The sequence below is a fragment of the Fringilla coelebs genome (assembly GCF_963513975.1).
Source record: "Fringilla coelebs genome assembly, chromosome: 10".
Classification (NCBI taxonomy): Eukaryota; Metazoa; Chordata; class Aves; order Passeriformes; family Fringillidae; genus Fringilla; species Fringilla coelebs.
In genome coordinates, this window is record NC_140036.1 from 17,513,675 (window position 1) to 17,538,409 (window position 24,735).

The 24,735-nt window shown below is 41.4% G+C and overlaps 2 protein-coding genes across 2 annotated transcripts; both read left to right on the forward strand.

Annotated features, from left to right (window-relative positions):
• Positions 1-755: 755 nt before the first annotated feature.
• Positions 756-7,036, forward strand: AHSG (alpha 2-HS glycoprotein; the record flags this gene model as incomplete). The annotated part of the gene is made up of 7 exons (XM_084212021.1): positions 756-959; positions 2,271-2,381; positions 3,522-3,606; positions 4,438-4,601; positions 4,897-5,010; positions 5,812-5,892; positions 6,462-7,036. The coding sequence occupies 7 exons, from the start codon at positions 756-758 to the stop codon at positions 6,735-6,737; spliced, it is 1,035 nt and encodes a 344-aa protein (XP_084068147.1). The 3' UTR covers positions 6,738-7,036.
• A 3,780-nt stretch (positions 7,037-10,816) lies between these two features.
• Positions 10,817-20,465, forward strand: FETUB (fetuin B; the record flags this gene model as incomplete). The annotated part of the gene is made up of 7 exons (XM_084212095.1): positions 10,817-11,038; positions 15,333-15,443; positions 16,798-16,885; positions 17,402-17,568; positions 18,404-18,517; positions 19,437-19,520; positions 19,985-20,465. The coding sequence occupies 7 exons, from the start codon at positions 10,817-10,819 to the stop codon at positions 20,399-20,401; spliced, it is 1,203 nt and encodes a 400-aa protein (XP_084068221.1). The 3' UTR covers positions 20,402-20,465.
• Positions 20,466-24,735: the final 4,270 nt, after the last annotated feature.

The following is a 24,735-nucleotide window of genomic DNA, read 5'->3' on the forward strand; positions in this document are numbered from 1 at the left end:
ATATCCTCCTTAAAACACTTTGTGCTCTTTAGGATCTTCTGCCAAATCCTCAAATCTGTACAACATATTCCAGAAACATTCCTACAAGATGCCTGCTTTGCAAAATAAAACTCCAAGAACTATTGGACATATTCAGATTATTCAGAGAAAGAAAGAGCTGATGCAAAGGATTTAGGAACTATGCCTCATTTCCTATTCCAAATAAATTCAGTAGCAAAAGTTGCTATTCAATTACATTTGCTGTTGAATGTGATCCTTAGAACTACTTAAAATTCCATTTTCTAAATTATGCTACTGATCTCACAATTTAGATTGGTGTCTGGTGAGATTTGGGCCCCAACAGAATGTGTCCTGTTTACAAGAAAGCTTAATTAGCACTAGCATCTTTACACATTTAACAGAAGGGATCACATTCCTCTTACATGGACAGTATTTGGTTGGTAGAAGTGTCTAAAAATTGTGTTACATTTTTGCTGACGCTTCCTTCTTAAGCTGCTTCAGCAGACTTCGCAATATCCTACCTGATAAAATTTACTTTGGCCAAAATTAATCAGTCAGCTTGATGTCCTAACATTTACTTTTCTCTTTTGTTGTTTGCAATGCTTCTTGGAACTGGGACAAATATCAGGCGTGTGCTCATGTAAATCTGAGGTATGTACTATATAAATGAGGCCCCAGCTCTCGCTACCTAGCTACCATCTGAGCTGTATTCTTAGATCTTTATTTCTGAAAGGGATCCATTTTCCTCAGGTGCCATGAAGGCACTAGTAGCTTTAATACTGCTTGTTCAGCTTCCAATTCACAAAGCTGTACCAGCAGCTCCCCCTGCTCCCTTGGGCTGTGATGACCCAGAATCTGAAGCAGCAGCTGAAGTTGCTGTGAATTATATTAATGGCCACAGTCATCATGGATACAAGTTTGCCTTAAACAGAATCGAGGATATCCGCGTGGTACCCCAGGTAAGTGAGGAGCTTGCAGCAGAACACTCTGTTCACCCGGGGATGCTTGGAAATCGCCAAGGCCTGCAAGGGCTGTAGCCTCACATGAGGAAATCAGCATGGCTCTGTTGATTTAAATGGGGCAAGGACACCTGGTAGCAGTGGAGAATCCAGGTCACTGGAATGTATCTCTCAAAGAGCAGAACAGAGGGGGAGAGAGAAATGTTCAGACATTTTTGAACAGTGCTAGAAAGAGCTCAGGTTACAAACGCAGTGCATTTGCTAGGGCAGATCCTTCCAGGTGCTGATTCGTAAGCCCAGTAGATAAACTGGAGAAAGACTGAGCATAATCTTTGAGATGCAGGTAATTACTTATTGGCTAAACACATACCCAGCAAAACTCCGTGCTATTTGTGATGTTGTAGTAGGCATTAATTTTACCTAATGTCCTATTGAGCTGCCAAGGAGTCTAAATGGAAATTACCGTGGCTTATTTTCCCATAGACCTATTGCTATCAATGAAGGCATATAGAAAGGCCATAGAAAAGGTCATGAATACAATGTATGTGCCAATTCAGAGCCTTTGATTCTCTTAAAACATGGAAAATAGTTAAACAATGACATGAGTGAAACTCCATGGCTGTTTTCTACTTGTTATGAAAGAGAAGATACCAGAAGATGCGTTTAGAAAAGACTACGACAGACATAAATGAGATTAGAAGTGTGTCCAGAGTTACTCATACAAAAACACTGGTGACACTGCTTTGCTCATATTAATGCTTTTACACTAAAATGACTTAATTGGTTTAAATGGAATCACTCATGACTCAGTCAGAATCAATCTTGGACCTTGAGAACCCAAAGAACTGTTTCCTGTGTTACAGATGCAAAGGGACTGGTGCAATTCAGTGTAATTCCAATGGACTAAACAAGACAGGTCAATGTTCAGTGGTGTTTCCTTGGTATCTGGTTATAGAAACACAAAGTTTTTTCATCAAAAAGAAAGTTGTTGATTTTTTTTAAACTACCCAACAAAACAAAATTACATTAACTTAAGAGAACTGACTCACTACATACAAGCTTGACTTTGCCAAATTTATGAGCCTGTTCCTTATTAGCTGGAATAAACTCAGTGTGATTATCTTGACTTACTCCAGATTTGGAGTCCTGTTTTTTTATGAAGTTAAAAGTATGGACCTTTTCATTTACTCTGGTGTATACCTGGAGCTACCCATGATAGTCAGCAACAGAAGTGCAGCCCCAGGGAAGAAATCTGGTGATGTTTTGTGAAGAAATTACATCAATTCCAATGGTTTATTTTTTTTCCTTTAGGGGCCAAATAATGACTTCATATTTCTTGAACTTGACTTACTGGAGACCACGTGCCCTATTCTCAGCCCTACACCTCTTGCAAATTGCACAGTGAGGAGCTTTGCAGAACATGTGAGTACCTGAACATTACCAGGTGGGTCCAAAGGTGCATGTTCAATATGTTAATGCCAGAGGCCAGGCTATCACCAGATTCCCAAGCAAATGTCATGTCCCTGTAACAGTCTGTAACCACCCAACTGCTTGTAACCTCCTTGCTGACTTCACTGCCTTCATGTCATGAAGGACTTCACTCCTGGATTTCTTTCATGTCCTGTTATCTGAAGAGGACAGATCTCTGCCAACATAACATCCCACACAAAGTCCATGAATGCCATGGGGCCTTCTTTAGGGGCTCCAGATTCAGTCAGCCCAGATGCCACTGCCTCACTGCAAACCACAGACAGGACAGGCTGTCAGTGTGTGCAAAAATACTCTTCCCTTGGCTACATGTGGGTTGTTACCTGGTGCAGTTCCACAAGCCTTCTCTTCCGAGTTACAGCTGCAGATGAGCTACTCCCTTCAGACAGGGCTCTGCCTTTGAAGTAATGCTCAGCTGGAATTTACTGGCCTCAGATATTTTGTTCTTATGCAAGTGTGATCCAGCTGTGAGACGCTTTCCTGACCAAAGCAGTGGAAATGTTGTCTGAGCCTGCTGTTTCTAGAACGGGGCCCAATTCACAGAGCTCACTAAATATGAATCATGATCTACCCCTGTATTCATCAGGGCTCAGATTCTATTTTCCATCGGGGGGGAGGTAACTCTAACTGTTCCCTCTTCCCAGTGACTCCAGCTTTGCCTTTGACATCTCCTCCCTGCTGGATCATGTTGCTCACACAAGGCAGCACACTCTGCTGTTACCATGGCCACTGACCAGCTGAGATTAGTGAGAACGTTATCAAAGAGCTCTGTGGAAGGTCTTAATTCATAAGTATTCATATTCTTTGCTCTATATGAGAGACAAACCCGTACTAAATGTCCACAATCTTGCCACCCTGGTACCTTTGATACTTTTGAGATCCAGATTTGGATCCAGATTCTGTAGCTCTGATCTGCCTTTTACAAAATCACAGACATCAGGCCATGCCTAGCAGTGCCTTTGCCATCAGACCGATGTTGCCAGGTATGGTCAGCCAGGATCTGTTCTTTTGAATTTAGTGGCCCTTTATCAGAAAATCCAACAATGTAACCCTTTGATTTTTGTCTCTCCCTAGGCAGTTGAGGGTGACTGTGATGTTAAACTGCAGAAGGTGGATGGGACATTATCTGTAATCGCTAGCAAATGCCACTCACGTGCAGGTAAAGGTTTTGTTCTGCAGGTTTGAATCTAGAGGCTGGAGTATTTTTATAGCAGTGGGTACAGTTCAGTGGCTTTTCTGATTCTAAACTCCTGGGTATAAATATGGCATAAAGGACAACAGTTAATGGGTTTTCTAAATCCAGCCCTCTTTTCTGGTTTCATTGCCTTACAAACCCACTGTTTCTCTTTGCTCCTCTTTACTGTGACAACTAAGATACTGTAAGACTAACTGGTGAGCAAGTCCCAGATTTGAGTCTTTTCAGTCAACAGTTTAACCTTAAGAATTTTATTCCTTGTTGTCTGAGTTTACTTGCACTTGTTGGTCATCAGAGTCCCATTGGCAGATGCAGCTTCTTTACTAAATCCAGCATTTTCAACAGTGCCATGGGAAAGCAGAATGTCTATTCTGCCTGCTCAGTGTGAGATCTCTTTGCTCTGTACGAGATGTCTCCAGTGCTACTGTCAAAACTGATGACTGAAATAACAAACGCAAACATAACTCCAGTGAGGTGAAATATCTTCATTTTTCTACCATTCCTTGTGTGAGCTGAAACACCTTTTCACTGGTGTCATAGAGAGGTTTCCAGAAAGAAAATTTTCTAAAAACTGAGTAAGAACATATAAAATGTGCTACTGAAGTCCACAGCACTTTTCCTTTCTGAATGGCCAAGTCGTGTGACACACTGCCATCTATAGCCTGCACTGGAAAAATTCCTGCCACTTTAATTTGGGACAGGCTTTTCAAGAGTGCTTTGTGTTACTGAATAGGCCTATAATGCCTTTCTAAACAATTTACAATCTGATCAAAACATGATCTATTCCTCCTGCAGACTCCAGTGAAGACCTTCACAAAGTCTGCCCTGACTGTCCAGTGCTGGCAAGAATGAATGATACAGAGGTGTTAGAAACGGTGTCAGCTGCACTCAATGACTACAACAGCAAAACCACTGATTCTTACCTCAGACTCCTCGAGATTGGAAGAGCCAAAATACAGGTAATTTCTACAGCTATATCTAGCCTTCCATGTAAACATAATATTTCATCTACAGTAATTGTGCACTGCTACCTCACTGCTACCTAGTTATGTTTGCAAACAGACACAATTTGCTTGCTCTAATTTGCCCTCCTGATTTGCTTTTAATTTCCCAACTATTTTGTGTCATTTTAGCCACAGGATTCCCTCTTATTCCAGTGGGAGATGAAGCCATAACATTTGCCTTTTATCTTTCCTCAGCACCTCTGCAGTTTCTGAGTGCAAAGTCAGTCAAACATTTTTCCTGTTTTATCAGTATCACCCAGGGCACGTTGTTGTTACCGAGTTTGCTGTGGGTGCCACGAACTGCACTGCAGAAGAAGCTAAAGCCAACGTGGGGGCTTGTCAGCTGCTGCCCGAGGATCAGTCTGTGAGTATGGCAGCACATCAGCCCCAACCTCCCCTGCCTCCAGCACTGAGGCAGAAAAGCAGCATCGTGCTGAGATGTGCTTGCACTGGAGCAGGAATAGACCCTTGTGGGGATCAAAGTGCAAGAGATGTGTACCATCATGATATGCTTTTCAATATATCATTCTTAAAGCTGTATCACACCTTTCTCTCTTCTCTGAAGTAATTCTCATGGATTTGAATTCTCATGGATTTGAACGCATTTGAAAAAGGCTTGAGGACCAGAGACAGAATATTTTTAATGAATAGACTATATATTATTGTTTTTTCTTAAAATGAGCACCTGAGAAAATCAGGCTCTTTGTACTGGACAGCACACAGTCACATAAAAAAAAAAAGCAAAAAAAGCAGACTGTTTCCCCCTCCTACAATTCCAGTGCACTCAGTTCTGATATATATGCTCTTGAGAATTTTACTGTATACTTTACCATGTTAAAATTCTTCTGTTTCTGATGAAACTGAGTCCTAAGCAGTTTTAGGGGGTGGGAGCTCTTTACCTAGATTCTTATTTATTCTTTCCCTCCCTCATATCCAGACATACAAAGGATCCTACTATAGAAGAACACAGGAGTTTCCCTTATTTGCTGCTTATGCATTTAAATAGCTTTTTTTTTAGCCCAGCAGACTAAAAAGCAAGCACTTTACTACTCAGATAAAACATGAGAACAAGTTGCCATTTCTAAATATGCTGAAATTAAAAGTTCTAATGCAGCCTCCCTCTATTTTCTAACTATTTTCTCTTGACTATGTTCTGCTTTGCCAGAATTTTGGTTTCTGCACAGCAGTGATGGTAAAAGCTCCCTCACAAGACCTTCAGGTGGACTGCCAGTTGTATGGACATCAGGTACCAGCTCCAGATATTCCCTTTCTTTCCTGGATATTCCCTTTCTTTCCAGCATTGTGAGGCTGGAGGCTTTTAGTCCTTAGACATGACTGAATTCAGGGACCTTGTTCTGCACTGCTGTAGCAAGGGGAGGGAAACATGTGCACTGTACCTGAGTACTCTCCAGGTATTTTAGCTCACATTTGGTCTCAGGAGGACTAGGTGATGTTGAATACTTCCTATGGACAACAGCTCTTGGTAGCTCAACAGTAATTAGCTGTCCAAGAGGTATATGAAAGAGAAAATGAGACAGCTGGTCTTGAATGTTTCACCAGCTGTGCAGGTGGCCCTGAAAGATCATATAGCACAGAATTTGGTCCTGATGATTCATTGGCTATAAAAAATGTGTTCCTGGGTTCCTGTGCATGTGTTCCAATGCAAATCAGACTTCTGTGATAGTCAGGAACATTTGAACCTGGGTTGCAGGCCTATAGCTATTAAGGAGCAGGGTACCTAGTAAGGTACCAATTACCTGTACGTCACAAGCCCCAAATCACTGAAAACCAACATGAGCTGTTTTTCTTTTCCAGCCTGGAGTTACCTACACTCATCCAGGTCAAGACACATCAGCAGGACTGGCACCCAGTGCTGTAGGCGTCACAAACCATAATCTTGGGCTTTTCCACAATAACCCTGTTGCATCTGAATCCAGCTCTTCAGAAATTTTGCGTTCCATGCTCTCAGCAAAACCAGTAGCCAAGAGAGCAGTTGCAGAGGCTGCTCAGCACGACAAAGTACCTCGCCCAGTTGGCTTTGTGCCTCCTCCTCCTCCCTGCCCTGGGAGGATTCGCCATTTCGATATCTAGGCTGTGTTTCAGACATGCAATGCAGCCAAACTGAGGGATCAGTGCAACAGCAACACACAGACCACAACGTCGACTACAAATAGGTGAGAACACTTGACTCTGAGCCCAAATGAGTTTTACCCTCCAGAGGGCAGAGCCATGGTCAGGGTCTTGCAAAGACCTGCTCCAAAATATAGATTATTACAACATATAGCAGTAGTTTACTTTACATACAGGGATTCTCTAGTTAAAATACAGAAAATACTGTTTCAGTGAAACTGTTGTAAGAGCTATACAACAGTTGTATCTTTGTGAGAGAAACACCACGTGAAAGGTTAGTTCACAATAAAATGTTCAATGCTTTGCTACCTTCTATCCGTATATATTTTCATTTAGTTGTCAAGTATCTCCTTCACAGCATTATGAGTCATATTCTGGGCTTGATTTCAAAAACACTAAGCTCCTGCACTTCTCATCAGCTTCACTGGGATGTGTGGGTGCTGAGCACTGCAGAAAATCAGGTCAGTCCTCCCTTTTGATCACACACCAATAGCACTAAAGAAGTGGCAGGAAAAAAAGTACTTTTCCCTTCCACCTATAATGTTTCCTACCATGTACCTACTTTTGATATCCACAAGAAGCACCTCAAAACTTTTGGACATGGCACAAGAGCATCCATATCTATGAAAAGAACAGAGAGTCAGGTCAGACTCATTGCTGGCAGGCTGAAAGCATCAATCTCTGCAGCCAAATACATGTGCATTGTCTGTCTGCCAGCAGACACACAGGTGCAGTACAATCGTGGGGTCCTGCATGGTCTGTGTGCCTATGAGGAAATGCCAATTCAAGGGAATAAAAAATATATGACTGGCATGTATCTCATATAACAGGACCCTGACAGTGATGGCAATTTACCATTGTCCTAGGAGTCAAATCTTCCCTGAATTTCTGGCACATGTTTGAGGCAGAATCTATTCTAGGTAGAGAATTAATAAGGGGCTGGGGCCAGAAGGATCTTTACTGCCAGCCAGACTGGAATTCTGCAGGCCCTGGGGAGCAGTCTCAAAGACAGTCATGAATGTTTAACCAGGAACAGCTCTTGCTACAAGATAATTATCATGCAGGCAGCAAAAAATTGCAGAACACATGTCATTTCTGAACTCTTTCAAATAACCTGTCCTGTTCTCCTAGTTACAACCATCCAGTACTCAGTAAGCAGCACAACCAACACTTGCTCTTGGTGATAGTGCAACAGCTCACAATACAGAGAGGTTCTGCTCTGCTGTGTCAATGGGGAAGGGAAAAGTCATTGGCACTTGCACCAGTGCTTCAGCCTGGTGTGCAAAGAAAGGAAAATCAGCCCAGACTCTATAAACCACAACCTAATGTGATGGCAGCATACTGAGAGCAAGCCCTCCCTGTGAAGGCAGCTGCTCTCACATTTCAGCAAATGCTGAGTTTTGCAGGAAGCATGTTGTGGGCAATTGCACCAGCCACAGCCAGCCAGTAGCTCAGGGAGTTTTTGCTCCTCTGTAAAGCAGTGACTCCGGTATAGCCTGCATGCAGCCATTCCTTCAAAAAGTGCTAGTATTAGGCTGTAGAAATCTCTTAATGCAGTAAGATAGGAGGTCTTCCCACCTCACTGCATGAGACACAGCACAGAATTTAATGAAACTGCAACTATTCTATTTTGCATCCCTGTGACACCAGATACATGAGACTTTTCAAAACTAGGAATCACCATTACTAAACTATAGATATTGTCTTCTATATAATGAAATTAGAACTAATTTATTGAAGAGAGAGTGTTTTCCAGGCTTAGAAAATTTTCTGATGGCAGAAACAATGTTTACAGAAGGGACCCCTACCCCTGGGGATCCCTGAAATCCAGAAATCCTGCATTTTCTTGTTGCCTTTTCAAACCACACAAAGCAAAGATACATAGCAGAAACATCTGCAAGCTCCATACTTCACAGATGTTCTCCTATACCTGGTGAAACCAATCCCTTGTTTTCTAAAACAGGAAGAAAAAAATTTTCTCTGTGCATTCCACTTTGGTAGCTGCACTTCATCTTCTTTCTCCTTAGCACTTGTCCTCTTAAGGACACATTGTGTCCCCTTACAGGTCTGTTTTCCATGACTGCTCTGAAGCAATCACTTTGTCTCTCACCAGTAATGCCCCATTTTCATGCACCTAGGCCTTAGTAACAGATTCAGTACTTAACAATTGATTCTCTGGGCAATGTGATATATTAAATGGTGGTAGATAAAATACAAATGCCTCCTTCCTTGAAATGCAGCATGAAGAGTTTTGCCAGGTCTGCATCACTGGCTGAAATGTTTTTCAGGTTTTTCGGACCCTGTTTTGCAAAGGCTCATGTACTTCATGTGCTGCTTTGGCTGAACACGCTCAGATTTCCCGGCTGTGCCCATGTTTTGAGGTCAGCTACTTCAACAGAGAAATTTTTCCTTTCCAGGCAGAGGAAGAGTACAAAGAGCAGAGTCAGGGATATAACAATCCCCTATTATAAGAAGCACCGACACAGCCAGCACTAACTGGCACCCATCTCCACAGAAATGCCATGCACTGTAAGGATAAAGAAAATGAGTTATTATCCTTTAGCCGCAGGGGAAGCAGCCCCAGGCACAAGGAACAATGGGAGCGAGTCTGCATTGCTGCTGCTGTGGTTCCTGTGCTATGGCTACAGCAGTGTTCCTCAACATTCAGCCCTCGTATCCCACCCCTCTGGGACACAGTCTGTGCATTATCCCTCACCCAACACGAGAGGGGCTCACTCTAGCAGCCATGTGCCCCTTCTGTCCTGCTGTCGGGGTTTTGCACCTCTACCACCAATCAAAGTCTTCTTAGAGGACTTTCAGCTCCAGTGCTGTTGCAACTCTTCTGGCTGTATCTATAATCCCAGCTTGCTATGGACATTCCCTGGAACATGTTCTGCCACCTCCCAGTGCTTTAAACACTTCTGGGCTAAGATTCTTTACACAGCCAGTAAAAAAAGTGACACTATAGAAATCTTTAACTACTCGAAACATCACCGTAGTATTGAAGAGACAATTATGCCCTTCACTTGCACTGAACTGTCATTCAACAGAACTTTTAAACCTAAAGGTAATCAGTGTCCTCCAGCAGAAAGGTGCAATCACAGAGTCCCATGACAAAAATAACAGCCAGGGACATGGTAACCCAGCTTCTGGTATCCTTCAAGGTGAAATGCTCCAGAGCTGCCCCTTAGTAGTAAACCAGCGACATTCATCAGGATCCTCCCCAAGTAATGGTCCCTGTCACTTCTCCACATCTTCAAGATAGAAGCTGTGAGTAAACTTATTCCCCCTTGTCTCCAGCATGGAGTTCCTGACAGGTTATTCACCAGGCACATGCTGTCATTTCAAACTAAAATTTCTCTGGGAAGAATTTGCCATGACCCTTGAGGGGTGTCAATGCCTCCAGGACTAAGGGGTAGCATTCAACTGTAGGCATCCAGATGAGTGGAAATACTCACAGGATGAATCCAAACTGACTTTCTATCACAACCAAACTGACTGCATATAATAGAGTCAATATATTTGTTTAAAACTGTCATTTAACAAATGCAAAGTACAAAATCAGTCAACCTTGTGGCACTTATCCATTTTCTGTTCAAATTTCTGAGACCTTTGTCTTCGTTTTATTTGGCAGAAAAACTGGATCACTGACAGAACAGACCTGTTCTGCACATAGATTTATTCAAGCAAATCTGGTTTCTTAAGGAAGCAGCTTTGTGTGTGTATTCTTATCCCTTGCCATGAGGTCACAATTGCATATCTGCCCAGTGAAGTCCAAATTAGAGATGGAAAGCCAGGAGGAAAAAGCGCTGTCTGGTCTCAGAGGGAGCAACAACACTTCTGTGAAACCTTGCAATCATTGACTTAGTGTTTGCTGTTGCAGCTGTAGGTTTAAAGGTGATGGTCAGTATGCAATAAAAAGGGGGCACAAGTTTATAAAGAGACACAGCTCCACTATAGAGGTTTGTTATCTCAGTCAGGTCTCAGCCCCTCCATCCTGACCCACCACCCTGATCTGCAGCACTGGCTCTCTGAGCAGAATGGTTTGGCTTGCTTGGGTGCTCTTTGGCATGCAGGTGCTTTGCTCCTGCACTGCTGCCCCCCCGGCCCGAGGAGCAGGGGCTGCCCTGCTGTGCCCCCGCTGCGATGACGCCGCAGTGGAGGCGGCGGCAGACCTGGCTCTCCGCCAGATCAACGCTGACCGAGAGGAGGGCTACGTACTCAGCCTCTACAGGATTGTCAGTGCCCGAGAGCAGCCCCAGGTAAGTCACCCTCTTGCTCAATATGTGTTCCTCCCTGGGTCTATTTCTCAGAAATATCTATTTGAATAAGGAAATATTTCCAAAGGCAAATGCAAAGCTCTATTCACAGGACTCCAGAGGCCATGTCAGCTTTATGCACAGACTAGAAACAATTTCATCACACTGTGGGCAATTAGAGAGCAAATCTCAGTCATGACTCTCTGCTGCAGGCCCTTGGAATAGCTCCAGGCATCAGTTCAAATTTGATATGAAACACCACTACTCTGATTTAATTTCATTTTACACCTTCCTCCCACTGCCTTGAGCAGTTGGAGTGCAAAGGCTAGTAAGTCATAGTGTGTTTTGCACAAAAGATATGAGCACTAACAGGTGTAAACACATCCTGCTTGGGACCAAGGAATTCCTTTACAGACCTCTAAAAGATGACTCATTCTCCAGAAGAAACCTGACACCAGTTCAAGGGCAAAAAATACACTGGAAATACCTACAGAATATCACTCACATTTCCTCAAGTATTGTATTTCTCTGTGTATGCCAAATTTATGACAATTTTGTGCTACAATAACTGAATCTACTGGCACTAACTAGGGACAGCCTGAAATGAATTCACAAGGGCCTGCAGCAGTTTAGGCACTATGGAAGCCTACTGCTAGCATTCCCTGCAATGCCTGCTCACTTCCCATACCTGAAAGGCTGAGTTCTGAAGGCTAAAGAAAATTAGGCTCATTGCCAGATGCTTAAAGATCTGTGCTGGCAAGGATATGACACTTCTTCCTGCTGCTCTTACAAGGACATGGTTCCTGCAGGCACACTGTGGACTCCAGCAACTCGAGATCTCACAGCTAAAGATGCTCTGCTGTGTTTTGCACTATGCTCTCTACATTGCCTTGCCCAGGTGACAGAATGTGCCCACTGAGCAACTGGATCAGGTCTCTTCAGAATTTTTCCACATGATGCAGGTGAGCTGGCCCAGAGTCCATCAGCAGGCAGGGAGTTAGGTGCTCAGACCCCTTCCTGGGGCTATTTCCTGTTGACAATAATTAGAGCGCCCTATGAGCAACCTCGAGTGCGGCATGGTGGGTGCAGACATGCTGTAAACCACCTCAGTTATCTCCCTACTTCTTCCTTCACCTGTGCCAAAGATATCTCAACACTGGAGAATTCTGGTCCTTGGTTGTGATTTGTCTGTCACTCAATTTCCCAAAGACTTACCTTATTGCTTTAGAGCAAGCATACTTTGTTCATCTGGGGGTTTAATTTATTTATTTACTTTTATTATTTCTTTTTTTTTTCATCTACTACTGTATCCTGTAAATAAGATGTTTCAAGACATTGCAATAACAAGCTAGACATTCTAAGCCCTTTGTCCCATGGTTGCTGCTGCTGGGACTGAGTACATAACGAGCAGTCAGCAATGTCAAGGGGTTCATGGACAGTAACAGCCTTATGCCACCTCCCATTCCTCTCAAAAAAATTATTTTTTTCCCCTGTGTGCCAGTCAGTGGTCCTTCCTCTCACTTTCTTAAGTAGTACTGAGGATAAAAACATTTTCAAAGTTACTTCAAATTCAAATCTGCCCTTAAGCAACCTGTGGTTCAGCTTTGCCCTAATTGAAACTAATGAGCCATCTGCTATTAACTTATATGCAAGTAGGACAGAGCTTGCTTTCATACAAGATACTCATGATTAGCTTCACTGACGGGCACTTAACCAAAATTACAAAACATGCCAAAATATTTTATTTCTTTCCCTTGCACCAGGTCACCCTGCTGCCACATCTCCTCTGGCTCCCAGGCTGCCCAGCACACATTGCAGCCTGGCACCAGCAGTGCTGAGGAAGGGATCCTTTTGGCAATGGAAAAAGATACAACTTTTTATTCAATACTAAGCAGATATCAAAAGGCCCTTGCATAACAGTCTTGTAATGAAAATTAAAATAAGGATGATTAAATCTTCAGTGATCTGCTGAGCTCTGAATAAGCCCCAAATTATCCTTTCCCTGGGGGAGAATGATACATACAGAGGCAGGTAGACCAAAAGATGTGTAGATTTTGTAATAAACGTATCTGCTTATTAGAGCTGGTATTATACAAGAGACCTATAGGCAACAAGAAATACAGTTTGGTCTGCCCTGAATGGATTTAATATTTCTAAGATCACCACTCTTTATAATCAATATTCATGATTCAGCTGAGGAAACCCATCTAACACCAAACACATTTGATTATAAGAAAACTTCTTTAATGAGAAATTTCTTTAATTTCTTTTGCCTCCAGAATACCTTAACAACCAGCTTGAAAGCTCAAGTCACCAATTCCAAATGTAAGACTCCTTAAAGATGCACATTTTTCTTGGCTATTTCTTCTTCATGTGGATAGTCTTATTGAGGGCTTTTTGTTTTCATAGAAGTCATATTTAAAGTTACAAACTTGTACCAAATGCTGCACTACTCCAAAACACATTTTCAGCAAATAGCAATTACTCTTTGACTGGTCTCACAGTGTGTTTACTGATTTAAGCTGTATTAGCTATCATATTAAAGAGAATTATTATAATGGTATTTAGATATCTTGTACATAAACAGAAAATTGTGATTAGTCCTTTCCACAGAAAGATCTCTGCAGCCAGGTGTGGGGATATTGCTGTGCCACTGCACAAACAGCACTGCTGCACATCTGTGTCACTCTTTGTCAAAGTAACTTTTGATCTTTCCACAGCCTTCAAAATGAAACTCATAATTAAACCTCAGGATTAGTGAAAGCAAGCCCTGAGATCTCAGTGTAAGGCATTACCAGATCACTTTATAGAACACTTAGGAAAAAGAGATAATATGAAAATAAAAAAAAAAAGTAGAAAGCATGAGAAGCTGCATATGTAAGAACAGAACTAAGAGACAATGATAACAAAACAATTTAATCATTCTTCATATTTATTTCAGTTTTGCCCTTTCATATTTAAAGGGTTTAGTATTACTAGTATACATGGTAGAGCTCACATAAAATCCCCATCCCTCAGATCTCTATAGGTATGATCAGAATACTTTCTATCTTTCAATCTGCTCAGAACTCCAGAGCAGACACCACTTTGAGGTTTTCTAAGCAGAATGAAGACAAAAAAGTCAGCAGTACTCCAGCTTCATAGGCCCTATGGACTGGTATTTAGTTACTGTTGAACAGAGGCCAAAACTGAAGCCAAAATGATACAGATATCAGCCCCAGACTTCCACCAGACTGCTGCCCCATTTAGTGTTTTCTCCACAAACCAATGAAATCAAGCAGAAATGAATGAACACTGCTGTCACTCAGTTTGGTTTTTCTCCCCCTTCAGCAAAGACATAATCTCAGTCTAAACACGCAGCTAATGCTCACATCTAAGTTCTTTAGGCTGTATAAATGACAGCTGCCCTCTTTGCAGCTTTCCACTAAGGATATAAATAAAACATGATCCAACTAAGCTTGATAAATATGCTGGAAAGGTGCTTACCCATGTCTACTGTGGAAGCAGAATGAGGAGCTGCACCATGCAGCAACTCATCTTCCTGCTCTACATGATGTAAGCACTAGATATATGGAACTGTATTTTTAGTCCCTCCTTGTACTTCTTGCCTGGAAAGATGGGCCTGAATTGCTTTGTGCTGCAGTGAATTAAATAAAGGTTTCTGGACTTAAGCACAGGTCAGAACTCAAGCACTGGACTGAAGCTTTAAGTGAGTCTGAGACATCCATATGACTCTGCAAGGTCTCTCACAGGACTCCCTGATAGCTGAGAGAATATTTAAGCTTCTCTATCAACAGAGCCTTTGCCTCTTCACAGCAAATGAAAGCATCCACACCTGAAGAAGACACTGCCCTAAGAAATAAGATATTTCTCTTTCTAATTCCTGCTGGGAATGTTCCACATTAGCAGTTTTTTATTACTTGTGGTATTTACAATCTCATTCTTATTTCGGGCAAAATAACCTACCTTTCAAATCTGATAATAAAATGCAGTTGACACTGAAAACATCAACATATTTAGTCTTTATTCTTGAGTTCTGGTTGGTACCAGAAACAGAAGAATAAAACTGACCAAAGGACTGTTCTTTATATGAAGCTGGCTAGCTGCATGTCCAAGCCTGTTCTAACAGGACCTGAATTTCACCTGATTTGCCTCTTTTGTCACGGAGAGTGTTCAGTTTTTAGGATATCTATGCCTTCCACTTGTGTGTTTTCCATTTCTTCATCTCTCCTTTATATGAGTCCCTACTTTGTTTGATACAAAACTAGGATGTGAGCCTTTTGTTTCTTGTTTTCAGGAAATCACTGGTTCTGTCTTCTATCTCATCTTGGATGTCGTAGATACTGAATGCCATGTACTCAGCAAAAAGTTGTGGAAGAACTGTAGCCCCAGACCTGCTCATTCAACTGTAAGGATTTTATTTTTCTATTTAATCTCACATATGATGAGTTACTCAGGTACCACTGATGACTGCAAAACCCTACACTTGCATTTTTAGTGGGCAACAACAACAACAACAACAAAAAAGCTTAGAAAAAAATCTAAGCCCATTTATAATATCCACAATTTTACTCTGTATGTTCTAGTCAGTTTATAGACTGGTAAGATTTATTTTAAAAAGTGAAAATGAAAAGAAAGTTTTTGACCAGAGCTAATAAAGGGACCAAATTAAATAGCCCTGCTAGGACACTATTTAGAATAATGGTTTACTTTTTATAGCAGCAATATAAGAGTTTATTTTAAAGACAGCTTGTCAAGGAGGGAATAAAAGAAACACACTTTTATATAACATGTGATTTTTGGGTTAGTTTAATTCCACTTTTATTCTGACAACTTTGCAAAAATTGCACTGAAATAGGAGAAAAAGGAAAGCTCAGCAAGATAAGCTGAAAAGACAGAAAGTGGTCCAAGTCTGTTGCTACAGGTGACCAACACTGCTCTGAACAACTGGAAAAAAACTCTTAGAAAATGAAGAAGGACAAGAAAAAAGGTTCATATATATATATATATATATAAAATTATGATTAAATTTTCCTGGATTGCTTCTAAGGCTAATCAATTTTAACTTTTCAATGAAAAACTAGAAAAAAATAAAAAGAATTCTGCTCACTTCTCATGACAGTGTTTTCAGCAGAAAAAGGGCACAAAGCCTATATGGTTTATATGCCTTCAGTGAAGCCAAGAAATGCATGTCCAGAGGCCTTGAGCACACATGCAGGAATATCTAAGAAGCCCTCAGAGAATATTTTTCGGCCATAAAGTCAGATTTTTTTGTGTGCAAGGATGACCCCACTGTGTCACAAAACTGATTTATGGTCCTTCCTACCACTCTCCCTATGAGTATAGGGGAAAGGGGGAAGGTGGAAGACGGGTGACACAGGTGACTGGATCCAGACACTCTGAATTATCTCTGGCTTTAAACTCTGAGTTCCAGACATACACCCAGCCCAGGACAGAGACCCAGGAACACTCTGTGACACTTGGGCATTTCTCAGCTGCCAGAAGAGTGGCTCTGGGCAGGACACCCAGCAGTCAAGCACTGCATCTCTACAGCTCAGAATCACACCAGAGGATGAGCTGGCCTTTTGTTTTTAAATGAGATGCTTGGAAATATGCTTCATTGTCATTTGAGTATTAACAAAACTTTTGTACTGAAAAGAATTCCATAATTGCAAGAAGAAAATTAACCACTCCTGTCTAGGTACTAGATGATCAGTAAAGGGCGCAATATTAATTGTTTCTAAATGTTTATATTGTTTTAGGTTTATGGTCAATGCAAAGCAATTATCTATATTAATCAGGCAAGAAATATTGCTCATCTGAATACTTATGAGTGCACTTTACAACCAGGTATGTCTTTAACATACTCTTTATAAGAGAACTGGAAAAATTCTTTGCCAAATAGCATTACTTTAAATTTTAAATGTAATTATGACACCGCAGTATCTCCATTAGCTTCAGCTGCCCTGATTTTCTCAAGTCAGTGATCATAAGGCCAGGGATGTAATGCAGCTCAAAAGAGTTCAGTAATAACTGTTTTAACCCCTGGGAGACTCAGCAGAGCCTCTATATGGACTTTTACCCTTCGAACCAAAAAACATTTTTGTGGGTTTGTGAAAGGCAAGGAAAAACAGCAAGCCCACTCTCAATAGGTTGAATTTTTCCTTTGGTGTCTGCCTCCACTGCAACATTTTTTGGGTCTGTGAATACATAAAGATTCAAAATTATTGAGGGGTGCAAACCACATATATCTTACTCCAGGGGAGTGGAGGACAAGTGGGAAGGGCTGGGGGTATAGATTACAGTGACCTACATGCTTTTCTGGTTATGCCTTCTCTAACAACACTGTTTTGTTTGAATAAAAAGTTCCAGCCAGATATATTTGGTCAGTATGTCCTGACTGCCCAGTTGATGATTCTCCAACCAAGCCTGAATACTTGGAGGCTGCTGCCCGAAGCCTTGCCAAGTTCAATGGAGAGAGTGAACAAACTCATTACTTCTCTGTCCTCAATGTCACAAGAGCTTCAATGCAGGTAAGCCAAGGCTCATCTGACTTGGTTTAGTGCTCAAGAATCCTTCTATTCAGAATACTCCTGATCTTCATGATCCAAGGCTCTGATTCCATTTCTTGCAAAAAGAAATGCAGAAGTCAAGACGTAAACTTGCTTCCAAAGTTTAGAAAAGCTTCACTGTTAACTTTTTCTTCTTCCACTACCATGAATTTGCAATTCCCTAATAGAAAGTATTTAATAAAGTACATTCATATCTTCCAATACATACCTGTAATTCACTGAATGAATATAAGCATGGTTTAGAACTCATTTTAGACTAACAGAGAGCTCATGATCTCATGGCTAATCCTCTTTGTTTACCACAGTTACCTAGTCTCTCTAAAATTCAGTTTGTGTAGATAGCAAGGTGGTTTTTCTTCTTTATCTAAACCATCAGATATTACTACAATATACTATTTGATCTATTCCATTTTCTAACCCCAATTTCAGAAATAGTAAAATGATCCTGCTCATTAAAACAACCAGAAATTGTCAACAAGATACTGAAGAGGGTCTTTGGCTACATAGTTCTATGGGGATGCTAACTTATGACAAAATCTAAACCAAATTCCACTACACCAATCCATGAGGTTATTAAGATTGTGCATATATAAATAAAAAATGACCAGGCAATACCAGGCAATAAAGCAGCACTGGCAAAAAAAATCACTGTAACACAACTAACAGTAATGCCCAAGTATCACCTGTTTCTTCCAGACCTAGCAAGAGTTTTCAATATATTTCAAGGCCAGTAGAAATTCTTTATTCTTCCTGACACATGCACAAGTTCTAATTGCCACTGGCCTCTCATTTACAGTGGGTCATTGGTCCTGCATATTTTGTGGAGTTTTTAATTCAGGAGACATCTTGCTCCAAAGATGACAGGGTTGCTGACACCTCAATGTGTGAACCACTTCCACCAGAAGTAGCTGTAAGTACTTTTCCTTGTATGAACACCAATTTTCCAGATACTATGATTCCTCAGCAAATATTTAGTATTTATCTCCTTGGCTCTTTGCAGACAAGAACCCACAGTCATATGTTTATGCATCATAGTTCTATAGTGTCTTGCAAGTCTACAGACTGCTTTAGAATAGAGAAACATTTCAGCAAAAGTTCTGAATTCTTACCAGAAGTCCAGAAGCAAAGAAAACAAAAAAACACCCTTCAGAAAAAGGTGGAGTAGCAATCACCTTACAAAACTGAATGAGTCTAAAGGATTTTTTCCAAAGAAACAGACATAGACAATAAATCACAAACAATGCATGAAAAGTATATTCATACTACAATCAGGTCAGCTAAGGAAAACATTTAGGAACTAAGGAAAAAATTGTAAAATAAACTGAAAGAACTAAACAGGCGTGTTGTCAAGAGTCAAGAGGTAACATTTCAAGCCCCATCTTAAGTGAGATCCAAGGCATGATACCTATAGCTGTATATACCTATAGACAACTGCTATAAACAGCATTTTTTTCATGGTTTCTTTCACTAGTATGGTGTGAAATTGATTCTGTGTGGAAAATTATATTATATTCCACACAACTTGCCTGTATAGGGATATTCTGCTGCAGGAGAACTGAAGCAAGCTGTTGTAGTTTGGCCTTAAGTAGCCAGCTTAGTTTTGCTATTGTGCTACCTAACCCTTCTTTGCAAACACAAGGCCTTTATCAAAACACTGCCTGCCTTTGTGAGGTTGCCAATCCCAAAATAAAAATTTGCTCAAGCTGTTTATCCCTATAAATGCACTTAGAAGCTATAACTATTCAGCCTTTCATAATCACTTATTTTACAAGATAGGAGCTTAGTATCAGGGCTCCATGTGAAAAAATGTTTGTACTTTCTTCTTACAGAAAATCGGTTTCTGCGAAGGCTCTGTATCAAACAGTCGTGCGGAACAGTTTGTCACAATATCCTGTGAAATCTACAGTCAGCAGGTATTTCTTAATCTAATCTTAATATTGCAAGAGTAATACTCCTTTACACAACAAGTATTGAACTTTTGAAAGCCTAGCCATTTTCAAGTTTCCTTATTCACAAAGATGTGCTTCAATAAGGCCAGATCAGGAAGAAATCTCTCTTGTGAAAAAACCAACAGTTGTTTGGTGGACAGAAAGGCAATAGAGTGAGTATAGAGACAATCCTGCAGAATGTGTTCAGAATGCTCTGCAATGAAATGGTAAATCACAAAGGGAATGCAAGGGGATGTTACTGTAGCTAACCAAGTTTCACGCACCCATCTCCGCTGGCACAAGAAGTAGTTCAATCCATTTATGCTTTGAGCCTCTGTTCTGTAGCTGGTCTTAGAGGACTAGAGATCCTTAGTGTGAAAGGTAACCTTCATATCTGAAAGAATTTGGAACTGCTTCATTTTAGATAATGCTTATTCCTTGTTATTTAGGATCCTGCCACTGAAAAGGAAAACCAGGAAGCTAATCAGACACCTGGAAAATCCATGGAGGACCAACAGGCTTCCCCTTCAGATGACAATCCTTTTTCCCCACACCTGGAAAAAACAGTGGGCTGGGTTAAAATTCTACCCCCTTCAAATGAGGACATCACTTTCTATAGCCTACGAGAAAGTCAAAATGAACATAAAGACAGAAAGCCAGTTCCTCCTCAGGCTGTAGGGTCTGCCCAGAGGTGTGATGGAGAAAAGACTCAAGTAAACAAACCAGACTTGACCAAACCAGTCACTGGACCAGTTATTCTCCCTTTTCCTGAAGAACCTTCTCTATCAGATTCATGTCCAGGAGAAGCAAAGCAGACAGAAGGCATCCTCCATCCTTTGATAACTAGAAAGCCTACCACAGCGTAGCCAGTGCCCAAGCACCTCAACTGTCTGCAACAAAATAACAGCAAAATAGCAACATGGTTTTCAATTTGTGTAACATCTTCAAATAAATAAATAGCGTGTTACAGTCCTTCATCTTTGGCATCCTCAGTTTTAGGAAAACACAAGAACAGATTGGGAATTTTAACAGAGGCATTTTCCAACAACAGTATTTGGTTTTCAATTCTCAAATTCCCCCCATCAAGCAGAGCATGAAGGAAAGGTGACTGTGGAGGATAAAAGAACTTGCAGGGCTGGGACAGCCCAAAGACAGAATAAAAAATATCCTTGGTAGCAAAATCTGTCAGGGCCCAGAGGGGGATGGCTGCTCCCCAAGGGATGGGGAGATGAGCCGAGTGTGACAACCAGGCTAGCCGGGCAGGGGCCCATCCTGCGGTGCCTGAGGGAGGCGGGCAGGGCACACGCAGGTGTGGGGGGCAGGTCATTGAAGGAGCCAGGTCACCGTGTCAGTCCGGGAGCAGGAGGCAGGCCTGAGGGCAAGCCCTGACCGTGAGTTAGCAAGGCATGGTCAAGGGCTGGAGTGGTCATGGCAGCGAGTCAGGCACAGCCCAGGGTGTCCCAGCAAGTCCACAGTGACAGGCCAGCGTGAGGGACACAGGGCTGCGGGTCGGGACCTGCCCGGCACCTGGGGCCAGGCACGGGCGATGCAGCAGGAGCTGCAGCTCAGGGAGGGCACAAACGCTGCAGCTTCAGCCTAAAGCAGCTCCCGAGGGAAGTGGGGCCATGGCCTCCCCCAGCATTGACCAGGAGCCTGTCCCCAAGGCCACCAAGGAACAGCCCTGGTGTGCTGAGCCTGGCACCCTGCACCAAACCCCCCTGGAGTAGCGACACTCTTGGAGGGTCACAGCAGGGGACAGGGCATGAACAGGGATCGCCACTGGGTAGCATTAAAAGCTAGTGAGGTTTTGCTGCTTTGTGGGTAAACTTAATTATAATGTGAAGAGCTTAGCCTATTTTAGTATTTCCCATAGAAGATCTCAAGAAAGATTATTTTTTTCTTAATGCTTCATACCTCACTTAAAGCATGTGGAAGAACCTACACACGTGTGAAGCCTCTGCACATAATTCTGGCTGGTGAAGAATCAAATCCAGGCTGTTGGGATTGTTATGCTCTAGTGATGCTGCTGTGCAGGAAAAACAATGATTTAAAAATCAGGCTAATTCTTTCTTGAGATAGGTCATATTAACTGCTTTATAATAAAAGCCACAGGGACACTCGACAGCCTGCAGCCAGGAAAAATCTATTTCACTAAAGTCAGACATGGTAATTGTACTGACAAAAACAAACATAAATAAATGAGAAGACAAGAAGAAAAAGAATGAACATAGGAAAGAAATGTCATCTGTGGCCAGGAGTACACTGATATTTGCAATAATTAAGAGGTTTGTATGAAAGCATAAAGCCTTTTTCCAGTTGCCACCAGATCTGTAAGACCATTTCTTCAAAACAAAATCAATAAAATATTGTTCCAAGCTTTTATGAGCTGTATCATCCCAAGAGATCCTGGATAATTTCTACATTTAAAGAGCCTTCCAACAAAAAACTATGGTTTTGTCGAAGTATTCTAGCACTATGCAAGTTGATTAAAATGTATTATTTTATTATTATAAATAAAATATAAAGTATTATTTTGTTTTGAGTGGGGCCAAAATAATACTGAAATGTGTGGAATTATATTCACAGAAACTATGTTTGCATTTTCAGTCTGCAAAACTCTTACAAACATAAATTTGATATAAAGAAGTAATTTAATTGCTTCAAAGATTAAAATAAGCTAAAAACTGATGTGTGAAACATATCAACTGAGCCAAAAATAATTCCATTTTAATTCTACATTATGAGAAATTTCAATATATTTTGGTTTCATTCATTTCAGAGTAGAAAAACCTTCAAAATCAGACAGTTCTTGAAAAATCCTAAAATTCAAATTCTAACTAATTCTTATTGCAGTAGGAGCTCTAGGCTGTGTCAGCATTTCCTTTTTTATCAAGTCATGGAATTACTGCATCTTGTTTTTCCCTTGGGAAGTTTCACCTTTGCCAGCTCAGGTTTCTCTTACACAACCAGGATGTTCTCCTTCCCTGGACAGGAACTGCTGATCTGCCATATGCCAAAATCTGGGATCCCAGGCACTGCCCCGTGCCCTCACACAGAGCACCCACGGCTGCCTTTAGTGAGTCAGGGAACAGAGCACTGGGGCAACAGCCTGTCACACTTCAGATTTTCAAAACACTGGGTCTGCTCCTCTTTTCAGTTAATCACCACACTTCTCACTTCTGCTGCACTGTCCTTTTTATTAACTGTGTGCATGTTGATTCTATTCTCACTGTGGCTCCATCAGTTTAATGACATTACTGAGACTTTTATCAACATAACCAGATTCTTCCCCTAAAGGAGCACTGGGGAAGAAATCAGCTTCACTAACTGCTGGTCACAGCCACAAATACCCCATTTCACTCAGTTCTTTTCCTTGACTATGGCTCCTTACAACAGTAAATTGAACAGCCACAGTGAATGGAGATAAATGGAGTGGAGTTGGTGTGAACATAAGCAGGGGAAACTGGAAAATCTGGATGCCCAGTTTTGAGCATTCCATTTGAATACTGTGTAGTCTGCTCTGCAGATGAGGCTCAGAAATGGCATTTGAATCAATAATTTCCTTAACTTAGATTTGGGATTTGGGTTCAAAGTCTTCTCTGATTTAAAAATAAACAGAAGGGGTGTTTATCTGAGCAGTAACTGTACCTACAACACAGATCAGCAAAGCACCAGTGGACAATGCAGAGTCATGAGCATTTCCTTTATTTGCTGTGGCTACTCTAGCACAGAGTCCGTGCCCAGTTTCAGGGTCACCTGGGTCACCACCAGTGTTACCATAATAGAGTCCTGGTACTGATGTCCAAGATTAAATTCTTGAACTACAAGAAGGAGTCTGAGCTTGTATAGTTTCTGTGTTTCCTTTGTCCTCAGGACATACCTGGGTACTGCAGCACTCCATATGGCATTGATATTATTAACAGCTGGTAGCATTTAGTCATCAGGATTTCAAATCCTGCTGCTGATTCAGCACCTTTATGCCAATCTGTGAGTGGGCCAGCACTGCAGCATTCTCCCTCCAGCACACCCACATGGGCAGCTTGTCTCCACACAGTGACTCTTTGAGACAGGACTGCAGGAAATCCTCTTAAAAACATGCCCAGGTTGTGCTGAAGCTCTCCATCTTCTGGCCTGGCCTCAGCTTCCAGGCAGTGTGAGCAAAGCAGCTGGGCAGTAGCACACCCTGTATCCCTCCAGCCACACCCTGAGCGCTCCTCACCTCCTCCCAGGACTCTGATCTGTTACATGCTGCTTGTCCTTGTCCTGCAGAAAATAGGCCAGTGACACAAAGAAGCCCTTCATCCAGTACTGGAGATGGAAGCAAACGGATTTGGGTAGACAATTCCCAATTCACTTCTCAATTTTGTTTTACCGTTTTTCAACACTTATTGATCTTATGATGTTATATCATCCATTAATAACTTATCTGGCCAATAAGTGGTCTAAAATGTGGTCTGATATTTGTTTGAGCAAACATTCCAATTTCACATGAACAACATTTTTTATTCAGGCACAGATAAATGATGGTCAATAACCTCCAGGTCTGTTGACATTTTTATCTGATACTTTCAAGCCTTTACCTCAGACTATAGTGAGGCACCATGAATGCAAAAGCAGGAACAGTAATATTCAAAGGAAACAGAATATTTTAAAAAGCAAGACCCAGACATCAAACTTCTTATGATGAGTTTTAAAAACAAGGTTTTTATAAAATAAACTAAGTATAAATTCTATTTATGTGACTTCAGAACCTACCTATTCACACACTTCATAGTTAAGCATTTTCTTCTGCATTTGAGGTGTAGAACTCCCTCTGACTCCATTCTTAACATCAAATTCTTAACCTCACCTTTTCCCCCAGCCTCTCAAGCCCTCTGCAAAAAGGTCAGTCTTTCAACATATCCTTACAGTCATCAATTTACAATTAGACTGCTTTTTCTGAAAAGCAATTTGCAGCCAAAGACACTGAGGACAAGACAAGGAATACTGACACCCTTTTTATTCCTTGCATTAGTCCTTGAGGCCTCCTAGTCAACAAGACTTCTGTAACCACATTGCCAACCTCCTCACTTGACAGTTTGTCTCCTCCAAATAGCTTTTGAACTTAAGGTCTCTTAGAATGAAATTTGATAGACAAGGTGATGAAACTTCTACAAGTTTGATAAAAAACTGGTGATTGGTAAAGAAAAATAAGCTACAG